We start from the raw sequence: 17,936 nt of genomic DNA on the forward strand, positions 1-17,936 counted from the left end.
TGTAAGAAACGCGAAGAAATGTTTATGGTGCCCAATAATGGTCCTGAACAATCTACCTTTTATCTTGAATTCCTCCTGCAAAATTCCAGGGCGCTTCCTGGTATGTCAGTGTGCCTAGGCACTCCTGATATCAGTGTACTTCCTGTGCCTAGGCACTCCTGATATCAGTGCACTTCCTGCGCCAAGGCACTCCTGATATCAGATAACTTCCTGTGCCTAGGCACTCCTGATATCAGAGAACGTCCTGTGCCTAGGCACTCCTGATATCAGTGCACTTCCTGCGTCTAAGCACTCCTGATATAAGAGAAGTTCCTGATATCAATGTACTTCCTGTGCCTAGGAACACCTGATAGCAGTGCAATTCCAGTGCCTAAGCACTACTGATATCAGTGTAGTTCCTGTGCCTACGCACTCCTGATATCAATGCACTTCCTGTAGGCACTCCTGATATCAGTGTACTTCCTGTGCCTAGGCACTCCTGATATCAGTACACTTCCTGTGCCTAGGCACTCCTGATGTCAGTGCACTTCCTGTGCCTAGACACTCCTGATATCAGTGTACTTCCTGTGCCTAGGCACTCCAGATATCGGTTTACTTCCTGTTCCTAGGAACTCCTAATATCAGTGCACTTCTTGTAGGCAATCCTGATATCAGTGTACTTCCTGTGCCTAGGCACTCCTGATATTAGTGTACTTCCTGTAGGCACTCCTGATATCAGAGCATTTCTTGTCCTGATATCAGTGCACTTCCTGTGCATAGACACTGCTGACATCAGTGTACTTCCTGTGCCTAGACACTCCTGATATCAGTGTAGTTCCTGTGCCTAGGAACTCCTGATATCAGTGAACTTCCTGTGCCTAGGCACTCCTGATATCAGTGTACTTCCTGTGCCTAGGCACTCCTGACATCAGTGCACCTCTTATAAGCACTCCTGACATCAGTGCACTTCCTGTGCCTAGGCATTCCTGACATCAGTGCACTTCCTGTGCCTAGGCACTCCTGTTCTGTATCCTCATGTCTATCTGCAGTGTGAGGTCTATAAGGCAGAGCTGCCTCTGACTGTTAGTCTCGTGGGATTTGGAGTGAGATGTGGTGATATCATTGTGCTGCTCACTGTTCTCCTTGCCAGAGGCTCTGATATGAGGAAGCAAAGCCCTGCTCCTACCAAGATGACCGCCTCCCTACAGTGACCCAGTACAGAACAAGCCAGTCATGTAAAGCATTTTACAGCCTGCAGGAGAGCACGTGTCCACTGGTGTGGAATGTCTTTAAAAAGCAAAGTATTGCCTCCCAGACGCCTCTCCAGCACCCTCGGATTGCTCTTCAGAGGACGAGGCAAGTGTAAAGGAGCCCTAAAGGTGGTAACAACGTGTTTCATCCCAGCTCCATGACCAGGACACATTGCCCCTGTTAAAGCCTGGAGGTTCAAACTGAAATTATGGAGAGGGTTCTTTACAGTCACAGCAGCAAAAAAGTGGAGCTCCTCTTCCCAAGTACTGGTATCAGCTATTGAGAAATCCAAAAACTTCCTCCCTGAGGAGCACAACATGGAAATTCATAGACTGGACTGGAGGGAGTTGTGCCTTTTCCAGCCTAACTATGGAAGTATGGATATACAGTATTGTAGAACAAGGCATGGAAGGGCAGCAATACGGAAAAGCTGCACTGAGATCAGAGGCAATACTGGTGACTGGTCCTATGCCCTCTGCTGCAGGGAAACCACAAACAATACTGCTGACTAGTCCTGTGCCCTGTGCTGCAGGGAGACCACAGACAATACTGGTGACTGGTCCTATGCCCTCTGCTGCAGGGAGAACACAGACAATACTGGTGACTGGTCCTATGCCATCTGCTGCAGGGAGAACACAGACAATACTGGTGACTGGTCCTATGCCCTCTGCTGCAGGGAGACCACAGACAATACTGGTGAGTGGTCCTATTCCCTCTTCTGCAGGGAGACCACAGACAATACTGGTGACTGGTCCTATGCCCTCTGCTGCAGGGAGAACACAGACAATACTGGTGACTGGTCCTATGCCATCTGCTGCAGGGAGAACACAGACAATACTGGTGACTGGTCCTATGCCCTCTGCTGCAGGGAGACCACAGACAATACTGGTGAGTGGTCCTATTCCCTCTTCTGCAGGGAGACCACAGACAATACTTGTGACTAGTCCTGTGCAGGAAGACAACAGCCAATACTGGTGACTAGTCCTTTGCCCTGTGCTGCAGGGAGAACACAGGCAATACTGGTGACTAGTCCTTTGCTCTTTTCTGGAGGGAGACCACAGACAATACTGGTGACTAGTCCTGTGCCCTTTGCTGCAAGGAGAGCACAGACAATACAGTGACTAGTCCTTTGCCCTGTGCTGCAAGGAGACAACAGATAATACTGTCACTAATCCTATGCCCTCTGCTGCAGGGAGATCACAGACAATACTGGTGACTAGTCCTTCGCCCTGTGCTGCAGGCAGACCACAGACAATACTGGTGACTGGTCCTATGCCCTGTGCTGCAAGGAGACCACAGACAATACTGGTGACTAGTCCTGTGCCCTCTGCTGCAGGGAAACCACAGACAATACTGGTGACTAGTCCTTTGCCCTGTGCTGCAGGGAGACCACGGACAATACTGGTGACTAGTCCTGTGCCCTCTGCTGCAGGGAAACCACAGACAATACTGGTGACTAGTCCTTTGCCCTGTGCTGCAGGGAGACCACAGACAATACTGGTGACTGGTCCTATGCCCTTTGCTGCAGGGAGACCACAGACAATACTGGTGACTGGTCCTATGCCCTTTGCTGCAGGGAGACCACAGACAATACTGGTGACTAGTCCTTTGCCCTGTGCTGCAGGGAGACCACAGACAATACTGGTGACTGGTCCTATGCCCTTTGCTGCAGGGAGACCACAGACAATACTGGTGACTAGTCCTTTGCCCTGTGCTGCAGGGAGACCACAGACAATACCCATGACCTTCTCCTTGTTTTGTACACAGCTTCAGTTCATTTCCTCTTCTTCCTCTGAAGGTCCCTTTCCTGTATCCGCAATCAGATGTCATAATCCGCCGCTCTGATGATCTTTATTCTATGGCAGAATCTTCTGTTTCATATGAATCGGATTTTGTTTTTACACTTTTCAGGATATTTATGAAAACAAAATCGCAACCCAGGATCCAGAAGATGAAGATCTCAACCTGGAGAACTCCATGATAGAAGAGACAACATGTGAAATATTCCTCATCCTGCACTAAGAAAAGACGATATACAGTGGGTGTGATCTCCACGGGGGGGGGGGGGGGACATATACTATATAATCGATGTACAACGTAAATATATAATAAATCATATCCACATATAATACACCTACCCAAGGGACACCAATGTCTACCATCCAAGTTCCCACGTCAGACCATCGTTGGTACAGAGATATGCTCCATATATTGTACATCAGGGAGGGGATCTCTACAGGAAATACAGCAGTAATCCTCCCCATATATATATGTCAATCAATCAATAGCTAATAATAATAATGCGCAATCACAACGCTAAAGCCAAAATAAAATCGGCGCTACCCAAATGATGAAATGACCACCGGTGGGTTTTTTTTTGTTCTTAAACCACGTTTCCCAACATCGGGAACTGATTTATTATATATTTATGTTACACATTCAGGGACATGTTCACTTGGTGCCTAATATATCCCCCGCCCACTTTCAGATGTCATTTTCTGATCGATGTTATTTACTTTACCTGTCGGTGGTTGTATAGTCATGACTGATCGGTGGACGTATCTCCATGGAACTACAAAGCTGACTTTATACTGAGTAGTAAAAGAGATTTATGAAGAGTTTATTTGATAATTTGTGTATGATAGGATGTAATCCGAATAAAATTTGGGAATTCTTTCATTATGGTGAAGTTTAGAAATTCACGTTGTGTTGGCACCTCGGAGTTCTATCTTCAGGCCAATCCCAAAGAGAGATGACAAGCTGTACAAAGCTTAGCAACCCGACCCCACCACATGTGGTGGGGTAAGGTCTACCATGTAGTGGGGTAAGGTCTACCATGTGGTGGGGTAAGGTCTACCATGTGGTGGGGTCTGGTTTACTATATGGTGGGGTCGGGTCTACCATGTAGTGGAGTCGGGTCTACCATGTAGTGGAGTCGGGTCTACCATGTAGTGGAGTCGGGTCTACCATGTAGTGGGGTCGGGTCTACCATGTAGTGGGGTCGGGTCTACCATGGTTTACCATGTGGTGGGGTCGGGTCTACTATGGTTTATCATGTGGTGGGGTCAGGTCTACCATGGTTTATCATGTGGTGGGGTCAGGTCTACCATGGTTTACCATGTGTTGGCTTTGGGTCTACCATTTGGTGGGGTTGGGTCTACCATGTAGTGGGGTTGGGTCTACCATGTAGTGGGGTCAGGTCTACCTTGGTTTATCATGTGTTGGGGTCAGGTCTACCATATGGTTAGGTTGGGTCTACCATGGTATATCATGTGGTGGGGTCAGGTCTACCATGTACTGGGGTCGGGTCTACCATGTTTTATCATGTGGTGGGGTCGGGTCTACCATGGTTTATCATGTGGTTTGGTCGGGTCTACCCTGGTTTATCATGTAGTGTGGTCGGGTCTACCATGGTTTATCATGTGGTGGTGTCGGTTCTAGTATGGTCTACCATGTGGTGGGGTCGGGTCTAGCATGGTCTACCATGTGGTGGGGTCGGGTCTACCATGTGGTGGTGTTGGGTCTACTGTGGTCTATCAAGGCGACCTTCTTCCACTGCTCCGGAGTCCACTTCTGATGCTCACGTGCCCATTGGTCTACCATGGAAAAAGTTCACCAAATCCAGAGATATTGACTGGTAAGCATAACCAAAAAAAAAAACATTACCACGAGAAGAGGCAAATAATAAATGAGAGATTTATGAAGAGTTTCTTTGATATGATAGGATGTAATCAAAATAAAATTTCATTATGGTAAAGTTTAGAAATTCCCGTTGGGTTGGCACCTCGGAGTTCTATCTTTTCAGGCCGCTCCCAAAGAGTGATGACAAAGTGTACAAAGCTTAGTGACCCAGGTCTACCATGTGGTGGGGTCAAGTCTACGATGGTTTACCATGTGGTAGGATTGGGTCTACTATAGTCTACCATGTGGTGGGGTCTCTACCATGATTTACCATGTGGTGGAGTCAGGTCTACCATGGTCTTCCATGTGGTGGAGTCAGGTCTACCATGGTCTACCATGTGGTGGAGTCAGGTCTACCATGGTTTACCATGTGGTGAAGTCAAGTCTACCATGGTTTACCATGTGGTGGAGTCAGGTCTACCATGGTTTACCATGTGGTGGAGTCATGTCTACCATGGTCTACCATGTGGTGGAGTCATGTCTACCATGGTTTACCATGTGGTGGAATCAGGTCTACCATGGTTTACCATGAGGTGGTGTCGGGTGTACCACGTGGTAAGGTTGGGTCTACCAGGTAGTCAGATCGGGTTTGCCATGATTTACCATGTGGTGGGGTCGGGTCTTCCATGGTTTACATGTGGTGGGGTCGGGTCTTCCATGGTTTACCATGTGGTGGGGTCAGAAAAACACCTCCACATCATAATCCCCCTCCACCAAACTTTACACTTGGCACAATGCAGTCAGACAAGTACCGTTCTCCTGGCCACCGCCAAACCCAGACACGTCCATTGGATTGCCAGACAGAGAAGCGTGATTGGTCACTCCAGAGAACACGTCTCCATTGCTCTAGAGTCCAGTGGCGGCGTGCTTTACACCACGGCATCTGATGCTTTGCATTGCACTTGGTGATGGAAGGCTTGGATGCAGCTGCTCGGCCATGGAAACCCATTCCATGAAGCTCTCTACACACTCTTGTTGGGCTCATCTGAAGGCCACACCAAGTTTGGAGGTCTTTAGCTATTGACTCTGCAGACAGTTGGCGACTTCTGCGCACTGTGCGCTTCAGCATGCGCTGACCCCGCCCTGTCATGTGACGTGGCCTACCACTTGGTGGCTGAGTGGCTGTTGTTCCCAGTTGCTTCCACTTTGTTATAATCCCACTAACAGTTGAGCGTGGAATATTTAGCTGCCAGGAAATGTCACGGATGGACTTATTGCCCAGGTGGCCACCTATCACGGGACCACGCTTGGAGTCACTGAGCTCCTGAGAGCGACCCATTCTTTCACCAATGTTTGTAGAAGCCGTCTGCATGCCTAGGGGCTTGATTGTATACACCTGTGTCCATGGAGGGGATTGGAGCACCTGAATCACATGATTGGGAGGGGAGTGGAACACCTGAATCACACGATATGGAGGGGATTGGAACACCTGAATCACATGATATGGAGGGGATTGGAACACCTGAATCACATGATATGGAGGGGATTGGAACACCTGAATCACATGATCTGGAGGGCAGGGCCAATTCATTGGACAATATCGTGTATGTGCTGTGTCTAGGGTTGCCTCCTCTTCCCTTTACACCCGAACACACATTATTACACGGGTTCTGGGGCTGATGAAGGCGGTAATTAACCCCACTTAGTGCCTCATCTGTAATAAATTGTCCTCAGATTCGGTGTCATTATTTTGTATTCGGGTTTGGAGGAAGGGGTGGCACCCCTAATGTGATCCTGGCCTATATCGGCCACACACCACACAATGTGATTGTACAATCTCCTTTCAGGTCTCAGCTTCCTGCAATCCTTTCCCCAATCACAAACCAGCCCGGCGTCACTCACGTGCCGATGTGATCGGCGATAGAACACACACATTGTATCCATTTCCCATTTTGCCGCTTCCTATACAATCCGGAATATTTAAATCCGCTGATTCTGGCGCCAAATCTGCAGCTGTCAGACGCCTGTCAATCACTTCCGGGCACGCCCCCATCTCCGGGAGGGGTGGGATTTAACTCCCTCTGCTTTCGCTAATTGGTAGATCGGCCCGTCCCTCCGTCTCTGGTTGGTCGGGCTTTGTGCCGGAACCCGCGCAGCTGTTTGAAGCGGAGGATTTGTGCGGAGATCTCCCGCCGCTCCGATCATTCCCGCTCTGAACGACCCGACCGGCGACACCATGAACTGCCTGAACGTGGCCGATATCATGCCCGGATCACCCAGCAAGATCAGGGGGCAGATCCAGGTCAGTGCCGACCGCATCGTACAGTGGGGGGGCCCTTTCATTGTACCCCCCCTTCTCCCCAGATAAATAATTTGGGGGGCAGATATATAATTTATTGGGGTGATAGATTATTACAGAGGGGGAGAAGGGCAAACTATTTGGGGGGGCATTTATATAGGGATGAGGGGCAGATTATTTGGGGGGGTAGATGTATCTTTATGGAGGTGATAGGTCATTAGAGAGGGGGGAAGAGAAGTCATAAGTATTGGGGGGGGGGGGTGATTAAGCATTATTAGGGGCAGATAAATCATAAGGGGGCAGATTATTGGGGGGGGGGGGTGATTAAGCATTATTAGGGGCAGATATATCACCCCCATAAAAGTACATCTGCTCCTTATGATTACCCCCCTATAATGACCTATTGCCCCCATACAAATACATCTGCTCCTTATGATTACCCCCCCCCCCCCCATAATGACCTATTGCCCGCATAAAAATACATCTGTCCCTTATGATTACCCCCCCATAATGGCCTATTGCCCCCCTTAAAAATACGTCTGCACCTAATGATTACCCTCCCCAAATCTGCCCCTATGAAGTGCCTGCCCCTAATAGTTTGTCTGCCCTTCTCCCCCTCTATAATGACATCTACCCCATAAAAATACGCCATAGAGGGGGAGAAGGGCAGACAAACTATTGGGGGCAGGCATTTCATAGGGGCAGATTTGGGGAGGGTGATCATTATTGGGGTCAGATGTATTTTTATGGGGGTGATAGGTCGTTATAGAGGGGGGGTGATCACTAACAAGAGGGCAGATAAATCATAAGGGGGAAGATGTATTTTTATGGGGGAGAAGGGCAAACAAACTATTGGGGGGCAATTTATAGAGGTAGATTATTTGGGGGTAATCATTAGGTGCAGATGTATTTTTATGGGGGCAATAGGTCATTATGGGGGGGAATATTTTTATGGGAGCAATTGGTCATTATGGGGGGGTAATCATCATAAGGGGCAGATGTATTTGGGGGTAATAGGTCATTATAGAGGGGGGGTTATCATTAGAGGGGCAGATAAATCATAAGGGGGCAGATTATTTGGGGGGGTAGTCATTATTTGGGGCAGATGTATTTTTATGGGGGTGATAGGTCATTATAGAAGGGGGGTTATCAGAGTGAGAGGGGTAGATAAGTCATAGGCGGGCAGATTAACTATTGGGGGGTGTCGATAGGTCATTACAGTGGTGGGGGTGATCATTAGAGAGAGTGGCAGATTATTTTGGGGGGTAATGCATTTTATGGGGGTGATCACTGGAGATAAATCATTATCAGGGGGCAGATAATTTTTAAGGGGTGATTAGCATAATGGGGGGGGGGGCAGAGAGCAGATAAATTGAGGTCATAACTCATTATAAAGAGAGGCAGATAAATTTAGTGGGGGGGCAGATACATTTTTATGGGGTGATCATTTTACCGAGGGGAGGAGAGCAGATTGTTTGGGGGGGGGATGACAAATTATGGAGGAGACAGGTAGTTTTATGGGGCCGATAGACGAGGGGGGGTGCAGATAGATTACTGGGTGGGAGATGATAAATTATTTATAAAGGTGGAGGGCAGCTATTCCATTAATAGGGGGCAGATTGTGTTTTTGTTTTTGTTTTTTTGTGTGTGGGGTGGGATTTGTATCTGTAGTTCACAGAACATAGGGGGAGGGGATTTGTAGTTCACAGAAGATGGTGGAAAAGGCAGTAGCTAATGGGAAGAGACTGGAGCAGTAAAGAGGGGCTTCTTCTGGCTGTGAAAGTGGAGTATGGGGGGAGGGGTGCATTAGTTTGGGGGGGGGGGGGTCTGTTTTCCCATGATGCCCCTTGGTGTTAAGGAATAAATCTACTTTCTGTCTTTCAGGTGATCTTTGGGCCAATGTTCTCTGGGAAAAGGTGAGTCCTCCAGCGTATTCCTGTCTGACTCCTCCGATGTCATCTGTAGAGGGTCTTATGGTGGTCTCCTTTCATTTCAGCACGGAGTTGATGCGCAGAGTGCGCCGCTTCCAGATAGCGCAGTACAAGTGTTTGGTGATAAAGTACGCCAAGGACATTCGCTACAGCGAAGAACAGCTGGCCACACATGACCGGTACGGAGCGCATCTAATGCGTTGAATGTCCCTCGAAGGGGGTGGGCTCACACCTGTGATCTGTCTGTGTTTTCCAGTGAAATTGTCAGCAAAGCATCAAAATGTTGGTCAACACGTGCTAAACCGAACATTGAAGACTGGGGTTCCTTCGGGGGACGTACTTTGTGACGCGGCGGTGTTTCTTCGGGGGGACGTCCTTTGGGACGCAGCGGCGTTTCTTCGGGGGGACGTGGCGGCGTTTCTTCGGGGGGACGTCCTTTGGGAAGCGGCGGCGTTTCTTCGGGGGGACGTGGCGGCGTTTCTTCGGGGGGACGTCCTTTGGGAAGCGGCGGCGTTTCTTCGGGGGGACGTGGCGGCGTTTCTTCGGGGGGACGTCCTTTGGGACGCGGCGGCGTTTCTTCGGGGGGACGTCCTTTGGGACGCGGCGGCGTTTCTTCGGGGGGACGTCCTTTGGGACGCGGCGGCGTTTCTTCGGGGGGACGTCCTTTGGGACGCGGCGGCGTTTCTTCGGGGGGACGTCCTTTGGGACGCGGCGGCGTTTCTTCGGGGGGACGTCCTTTGGGACGCGGCGGCGTTTCTTCGGGGGGACGTCCTTTGGGACGCGGCGGCGTTTCTTCGGGGGGACGTCCTTTGGGACGCGGCGGCGTTTCTTCGGGGGGACGTCCTTTGGGACGCGGCGGCGTTTCTTCGGGGGGACGTCCTTTGGGACGCGGCGGCGTTTCTTCGGGGGGACGTCCTTTGGGACGCGGCGGCGTTTCTTCGGGGGGACGTCCTTTGGGACGCGGCGGCGCTCCTTCGGAGGGACGTCCTTTGGGTATAGGGGTTCATTTACTAAAGCTGGTGAGTGCATATTCAGGCTCGCTTCTACAGAGAAACCAATCAGCTTCCATGTTGTATTGCCAAAGCTTAATTCGAACAAGCTAAAGATAGAAGCTGATTGGCTACCTGGCACAGCTGCACCAGATTCTGAATGCTCCGGTTTTAGTACATCTACACCATAGTGGGGTTCCTTTGGGAACATCCTTTAGATATAATTGGTTTTCTTTGGTAACACTGTTTGGATACGGTGGGGTTCCTTTTGGAAACATCCTTTAGATGCAGTGGGCTTCCATCGGGAACGTTGTTTGCACATGGTGGAGTTACTTCAGGAAAGCCCTAGGCACTCCTGTTCTGTATCCTCATAGCTGTGTATCTGCAGTATGAAACCGAAGGCAGAGCTGCCTCTGTTAGTCCCGTGAGATGTGGTGATGTCATTATTGTGCTGCTGACTGTTCTCCTTGCTGGAGGCTCTGATTGAGGAAGCAAAGCCCTGCTCCTACCAAAATGTCCACCTCCACGCAGACGCAGTGCAGGACCAGGTGTGGGGAGAAGATCAGCTGCAGGGGGACCACAGACCATGCTGGTAACCGGTCCCTCACCCTCTGCCTGACTTTTTTTTTTTTTTTCCCCAATTGATTTCAATGGAAACACATCAGGCAGAAAACACAGCACAATGGTGAGATTAGGGGCCTACATTGTGCATATATGGCCCCTCTACTCCCATCAGGCCCTGAAGGAACATTTTTGGGATTAAATAAATCTAACTTTTGTTGTGTGTTTTTTTTGTTTTTTTTTTTTTTTGTTTGTTACAAATTTTTTTTTTTTTTGTTTCCTTCCCATCTCCACCCCCCACAGACATACGATGTCTGCTGTTTCCACCTGCAACCTGGCAGATTTGTTTACGGAGGCGATGAACTACTGCGTCATTGGCATTGATGAGGGCCAGTTTGTAAGTCTCAAGGGGGAGGGTGGAAGATGGATCTTATTGGGACGGGGGAGGGTGGAAGATGAATCTTATTGGGACGGGGGAGGGTGGAAGATGAATCTTATTGGGACGGGGGAGGGTGGAAGATGAATCTTATTGGGACGGGGGAGGGTGGAAGATGAATCTTATTGGGACGGGGGAGGGTGGAAGATGAATCTTATTGGGACGGGGGAGGGTGGAAGATGAATCTTATTGGGACGGGGGAGGGTGGAAGATGGATCTTATTGGGACGGGGGAGGGTGGAAGATGGATCTTATTGGGACGGGGGAGGGTGGAAGATGAATCTTATTGGGACGGGGGAGGGTGGAAGATGAATCTTATTGGGACGGGGGAGGGTGGAAGATGAATCTTATTGGACGGGGGAGGGTGGAAGATGAATCTTATTGGGACGGGGGAGGGTGGAAGATGAATCTTATTGGGACGGGGGAGGGTGGAAGATGAATCTTATTGGGACGGGGGAGGGTGGAAGATGGATCTTATTGGGACGGGGGAGGGTGGAAGATGGATCTTATTGGGACGGGGGAGGGTGGAAGATGGATCTTAGGGCTCATTCACACTTGGCTGTTTTACCAACACTTGCCAAACGCCCCTATAGTGGCAAGCGTTGGTCCGGCATTTGCGGAGCGTTTTTTAACGCTCAGCAAACACCGCATGCGTGGTTTAGCGGCGGTTGCTAGGCATTTGCCGAGCATTAAAAACGCCCCACAAATGCCTATAATGCCGTTTGAATGGTGTTACCGCTCCGCAACCGCACCACAAATGCTGGGCGTTTGCGGAGCGGCACCATAGACTAGAATAGGAGGCTTCAACACCTCCTGACTCGACCAGAGGCGTCCGTTTTGCTGCGATGCAAACGCTCCCGTTAGAACAGCACCATGTGCTGTAATGTGCAGAATTGTCAGAGGCGTTTTGGAAGCGGTAAAAAACGCTTCCCAAACGCCTCTCTGCTGCCTGCACACAACGCTAGTGTGAACGTAGCCTTATTGGGACGGGGAAGAAGGAAGATGGATCTTATTGGGACGGGGGACGATGGATCTTATTATGGAGGGTTGGTGTGGTGTGGAAGATCTTATGAGGGAGAGGGACGATGGATCTTAATGAGGGGGGGCATTCGATATTATGAGGGAGCAAATAAGTCCCTTTATGGGGGTGGTGGGAGAAGAGATCATATTGGGGGATAAATTATGTGGGAGGGGACAGTAAATCTTATGGGGGGAGGGAGCTGATGGATATTGAGGGCGGTTGTGAAAGGTAGGTCTTATGGGGGTGATGGAACGTATTACTGGGGAGGAGATGATGGATATTATTAGGGGGGAACATAGGGGTTGATGGATCTTATGGGGGTGAATGAATAATAGGGCGGGGCAGAAGAGTGGATATGGGGGGGGGGGGGGGGGCAGGGGGGATTATGGATCTGGGGGTGGTTGAAGATGACTCTAATTGGGGAGGTGGATGATGGAGCCTATTATTGGGGAGGTGGATGAAGGAGCCTATTGGGGAAGAGGTTAATATTCTTATTTGGGAAGTGAGGTTGGCCTTTATGGGGGAGGGGACGATGGGTCCTATACCGGACGTTGATCGTTGACTCCTCTCCCTGCAGTTCCCGGATGTCGTTCACTTCTGTGAAGAAATGGCCAACAGAGGCAAAACCGTCATCGTTGCTGCACTGGATGGGACGTTCCAGAGGAAGGTGGGTAGGAGACCACCATGTACATTCAGTACATGGGGGGGGGGGGGGATGTCTCTATGTACGTTCCCACATACTAGATCTTCAGATTTGTATATCAGGAATTGCAGCGCTGACTGTTACGATATGGCGGTAGCCTTCGAGTGACCGTCGCCCATTCAGTGACTGCGAATCATGTGATTGGTGCGTGTGGACGATGGCACTGGGCCCAATGTTCTATTACTTGCAGCAGTAGAATCCCACGACTTGGAGCGTCTTTGTGAATTGAGACTTCAGATCAGTGCTATTTTGATAAATTTTTAATCAAACTCCTCTGTCCATCCAAGTCTCCATTTCCCGCCCCCCCTCGGCCATCCATCCATGTATCGATGTCACCATGCATTATTTTGGCGAGAAATCCCTTTGAAACGCACCCCCCTAGCATTTCTGGCCATGGCCATTGAGTTAAGGGCACATAATTCATTGTAGCACTGCCTTCTTGGAAACCATCTGCCCTTAGTTCATCTCCTCCTGAGATGTGTGTCATTTGCCTAGGTGAGAAACCAGGAAGTCACTGAAGAAATGCAAAAAAAAAGTTTTAAAACCAAGTATATCTGATCTACTTTCCTATCTATATACTAATGCTGGCAACATCGGGATTAGACCTCGTCAGAGTTGATTGAGTGATTTGATGTTCCACTTTAAGAGAACATGTGACAGATCATTTTGTACAGGAAATCTGGCTGTTCTGGAAGCCCTGGATTGGGGGTTAATGTACAGTCAGGTCCATAAATATTGGGACATTGACACAATTCTAACATTTTTGGCTCTATACACCACCACAATGGATTTGAAATGAAACGAACAAGATGTGCTTTAACTGCAGACTGTCAGCTTTAATTTGAGGGTATTTACAACCAAATCAGGTGAACGGTGTAGGAATTACAACAGTTTGCATATGTGCCTCCCACTTGTTAAGGGACCAAAAGTAATGGGACAATTGGCTTCTCAGCTGTTCCATGGCCAGGTGTGTGTTATTCCCTCATTATCCCAATTACAATGAGCAGATAAAAGGTCCAGAGTTCATTTCAAGTGTGCTATTTGCATTTGGAATCTGTTGCTGTCAACTCTCAAGATGAGATCCAAAGAGCTGTCACTATCAGTGAAGCCATCATTAGGCTGAAAAAACAAAACAAACCCATCAGAGAGATAGCAAAAACATTAGGCGTGGCCAAAACAACTGTTTGGAACATTCTTAAAAAGAAGGAACGCTCAGCAACACCAACAGACCCGGAAGACCACGGAAAACAACTGTGGTGGATGACCGAAGAATTCTTTCCCTGGTGAAGAAAACACCCTTCACAACAGTTGGCCAGATCAAGAACACCCTCCAGGAGGTAGGTGTATGTGTGTCAAAGTCACCAATCAGGAGAAGACTTCACCAGAGGGAATACAGAGGGTTCACCACAAGATGGAAACCATTGGTGAGCCTCAAAAACAGGAAGGCCAGATTAGAGTTTGCCAAACGACATGTAAAAAAGCCTTCACAGTTCTGGAACAACATCCTATGGACAGATGAGACCAACATCAACTTGTACCAGAGTGATGGGAAGAGAAGAGTATGGAGAAGGAACTGCTCATGGTCCTCAGCATACCACCTCATCAGTGATCATGGTGGTGGTAGTGTCATGGCGTGGGCATGTATGGCTGCCAATGGAACTGCTTCTCTTGTATTTATTGATGATGTGACTGCTGACAGAAGCAACCGGATGAATTGTGAAGTGTTTCGGGAATATTATCTGCTCATATTCAGCCAAATGCTTCACAACTCATTGGACGCTTCACAGTGCAGATGGACAATGACCCAAAGCAGACTGCAAAAGACACCAAAGAAGTGGAATGTTCTGCAATGGCCAAGTCCATCACCTGACCTGAATCCGATTGAGCATTTCACTTGCTGAAGACAAAACTGAAGGGAAAATGCCCCAAGAACAAGCAGGAACTGAAGACAGTTGCAGTAGAGGCCTGGCAGAGCATCACCAGGGATGAAACCCAGCGTCTGGTGATGTCTATGCGTTCCACACTTCAGGCTGTAATTGACTGCAAAGGATTTGCAACCAAGTATTAAAAAGTGAAAGTTTGATTTATGATTATTATTCTGTCCCATTACTTTTGGTTCCTTAACAAGTGGGAGGCACATATGCAAACTGTTGTAATTCCTACACCGTTCACCTGATTTGGATGTAAATACCCTCAAATTAAAGCTGACAGTCTGCAGTTAAAGCACATCTTGTTCGTTTCATTTCAAATCCATTGTGGTGGTGTATAGAGCCAAAAATGTTAGAATTGTGTCCATGTCCCAATATTTATGGACCTGACTGTAGATGTCAGTATGTGGCAATCTACACGTCGGTGTCTAGTAGGTTGGAGGTATCTCTGCCGGCTGCTCCACCATAGAAGGAATGTTTGGACTGTGGAGGAACTGACCGAACAATGTAGATGGTCCCCTACACACGTCTCCCCAGTGCGGTGCCGCTCCGTCTTCTGAACATCTGAGGTCAGATTATTTCCCTTCCAGCAGACTGTAACTTGTATTCTTCCTGTTATTTCCAGCCATTCGGGGACATCCTGAGTTTGGTGCCGCTGGCGGAGAGTGTTGTGAAGCTGAACGCAGTGTGTATGGAATGTTACCGGGAAGCTTCGTACACCAAGAGACTGGGAGCCGAAAAAGAGGTGAGCCCCAAAATTTACTGCAACAAACATCATTTTTTTTTTTTTCGGTTTCTTTTATTTTATAAATTGTACCTATTAAAAAAAAAAAAAACACAACCCTAAATCATACGGGCCAAAGTCTACGGCTCTCCTCATGTGTGAGCGTCCTCTCCACTTTTCACAACAACCGCCCCCCCCGCTTTAGCGGCCCCCTCTTTCGACACCCCCCCCCCCCTGCTTTAGCATCCTCTCCTCTTTCCACAACCGCCCCCCCCCCCCGCTTTTAGTGTCCTCCTCTTTCCACAACCGCCGCGCCCCCCCGCTTTAGCGTCCTCTTTCCACAACGCCCCCACCCCACTTTAGCGTCGTCCTCCTCTTTCCACAACGGCCCCCCCCCCCCCCCCGCTTTAGCGTCCTCCTCTTTCCACAACGGCCCCCCCCCCCCCCGCTTTAGCGTCCTCCTCTTTCCACAACGGCCCCCCCCCCCCCCGCTTTAGCGTCCTCTTTCCACAACGGCCCCCCCCCCCCGCTTTAGCGTCCTCCTCTTTCCACAACGGCCCCCCCCGCTTTAGCGTCCTCCTCTTTCCACAACCGCCCCCCCCCCCCGCTTTAGCGTCCTCCTCTTTCCACAACCGGCCCCCCCCCCCCGCTTTAGCGTCCTCCTCTTTCCACAACCGGCCCCCCCCCCCCGCTTTAGCGTCCTCCTCTTTCCACAACCGGCCCCCCCCCCGCTTTAGCGTCCTCCTCTTTCCACAACCGGCCCCCCCCCCCGCTTTAGCGTCCTCCTCTTTCCACAACCGGCCCCCCCCCGCTTTAGCGTCCTCCTCTTTCCACAACCGGCCCCCCCCCCGCTTTAGCGTCCTCCTCTTTCCACAACCGGCCCCCCCCCCGCTTTAGCGTCCTCCTCTTTCCACAACCGGCCCCCCCCCCGCTTTAGCGTCCTCCTCTTTCCACAACCGGCCCCCCCCCCCCCTTTAGCATCCTCCTCTTTCCACAACCGGCCCCCCCCCCGCTTTAGCGTCCTCCTCTTTCCACAACCGCCCCCCTTTAGCGTCGTCCTCCTCTTTCCACAACCGCCCCCCCCCCCCCCCCCCCGCTTTAGCAGCGTCTCCTCTTTCCACCACCCCGCCCCCTGCTCTAGCATCCTCCTTCGAAATTTCGCAGATAGGCAAGCGAATACATACATTTGGCATTTTTATCTCCTACATTACCATCCTGGATGTGCAGAGGTAGCCTTAGGTGCAGGGAGAGCCGATCATAACGGGCCGATCTGACACTGACCAGACTTGTGAATGATTTAGTTATGGCGCGCAGTCCTCTGTTAACTCTTTGACCCCCGCCGTTTCCGCAGGTGGAGGTGATCGGAGGGGCAGACAAGTACCACTCTGTGTGCAGACTTTGTCACTTGAAGAAACCGCAGCCGATGGAAGGGAAGGAAAATCTCACCCTGAAGGACAAATCGAAAGTAGCCAAAAGTAAACCCTCGCTGGGTGCGTCCCCTCGAAAGCCTCTAATGCAAATTCAGCCATCTGTGTGATGCAGTGGTGTGCACTAGGTGGAGGTGACCTTCGGGGGGCGCCGGAGGACTGACTTGAAAGACTCAGCTTGCGTTCGTGTGGGAAATGCAGAAGGTGTCTGGTTTGTGTACATATGCATATTTTTTTAATCTGCTTTCTGTTACTGCCGCACTCTGCTCAGAACCTGCATCGGCTGGATGGATGCGGTTTATACCTTCTATGGGCTTTTTAATTGGTGGGTCTCCAACACAAGGTGAACGGAGACGCACCACACCGGGTGCTTACCTATGGGTGCGCCGAGACTGCAACCGCCTTGTGAAGCTGCTGGGTAATTCGGTGCTTTACCATCCGCTGGAGGCGGAGCAAAGGATGGATGAGTATATACATAGTAATGAGGGGGGCAGCAGATTTCTAGATCTGACCACCTTTTAGCCACAATTGTTTAATGTCTCCTGATGTGTATTTAAAATGTGGGATGATTGCCGGCTTTAGCTTTTGGCTATTTATTTATTATTTTATATATTAATAAAATCTACAGAAATCATTGTGTTCTGATACTTTATTCTCATCAAGACGAGGGGCTCCTGTGGGAGATGTCTGGTAGAAGGTAGGTGTTTATGTATTTGTGTTTATTTTTCATTTAATTTTCCATTTATTTTTCTTTACATTTTTGAGGTTAGATCGAGCTCCTTGCCTTTTTTTTAAATGTAAAATAGTTTTGACTGCATAGTCTACTTTAACCACTTCAAGTCCGGACACTTTTACCCCCTTCCTGTCCAGGCCGCTTTCAGCGCTGTCACACTTTGAATGACTTATTATTATACAGGATTTATGGTGCCAACAGTTTGCTCAGCACTTTACATTATAACGGGAGACAATACAATTCAATACAACAGGATTAGTGGGCCCTGATCCTAGGAGCTTACAATCTAAGAGGGAGGGGCTAGTGGTACAAAAGGTAGTAACTGTGGGGGATG

General features: G+C 49.5%; 2 protein-coding genes across 4 annotated transcripts in view; both read left to right on the forward strand.

Moving 5' to 3' along the window:
- LOC149430683 (uncharacterized) overlaps window positions 1–3,912 on the forward strand; it is a 33,667-nt gene extending 29,755 nt beyond the window's left edge. For all 3 annotated transcript variants that reach the window (XM_089666100.1, XM_089666101.1, XM_089666102.1), the window contains one exon: window positions 3,142–3,912. In XM_089666100.1, coding sequence (XP_089522226.1) covers window positions 3,142–3,143 — 2 coding nt within the window. In that variant the 3' untranslated portion in view covers window positions 3,144–3,912. The remainder of the gene's footprint in view (window positions 1–3,141) is intronic.
- A 3,083-nt stretch (window positions 3,913–6,995) lies between these two features.
- On the forward strand, window positions 6,996–17,503 carry LOC149430684 (thymidine kinase, cytosolic-like). Its single transcript, XM_089666105.1, has 7 exons — window positions 6,996–7,153; window positions 9,035–9,066; window positions 9,147–9,260; window positions 10,935–11,028; window positions 12,665–12,754; window positions 15,344–15,463; window positions 16,794–17,503. The coding sequence occupies exons 1-7, from the start codon at window positions 7,088–7,090 to the stop codon at window positions 16,977–16,979; spliced, it is 702 nt and encodes a 233-aa protein (XP_089522231.1). The 5' UTR covers window positions 6,996–7,087; the 3' UTR covers window positions 16,980–17,503.
- Window positions 17,504–17,936: the final 433 nt, after the last annotated feature.

This window comes from Staurois parvus, unplaced genomic scaffold, assembly GCF_062004578.1.
Source record: "Staurois parvus isolate SC_StPar_1 unplaced genomic scaffold, SC_StPar_1.0 ptg002528l, whole genome shotgun sequence".
Taxonomy (NCBI): Eukaryota; Metazoa; Chordata; class Amphibia; order Anura; family Ranidae; genus Staurois; species Staurois parvus.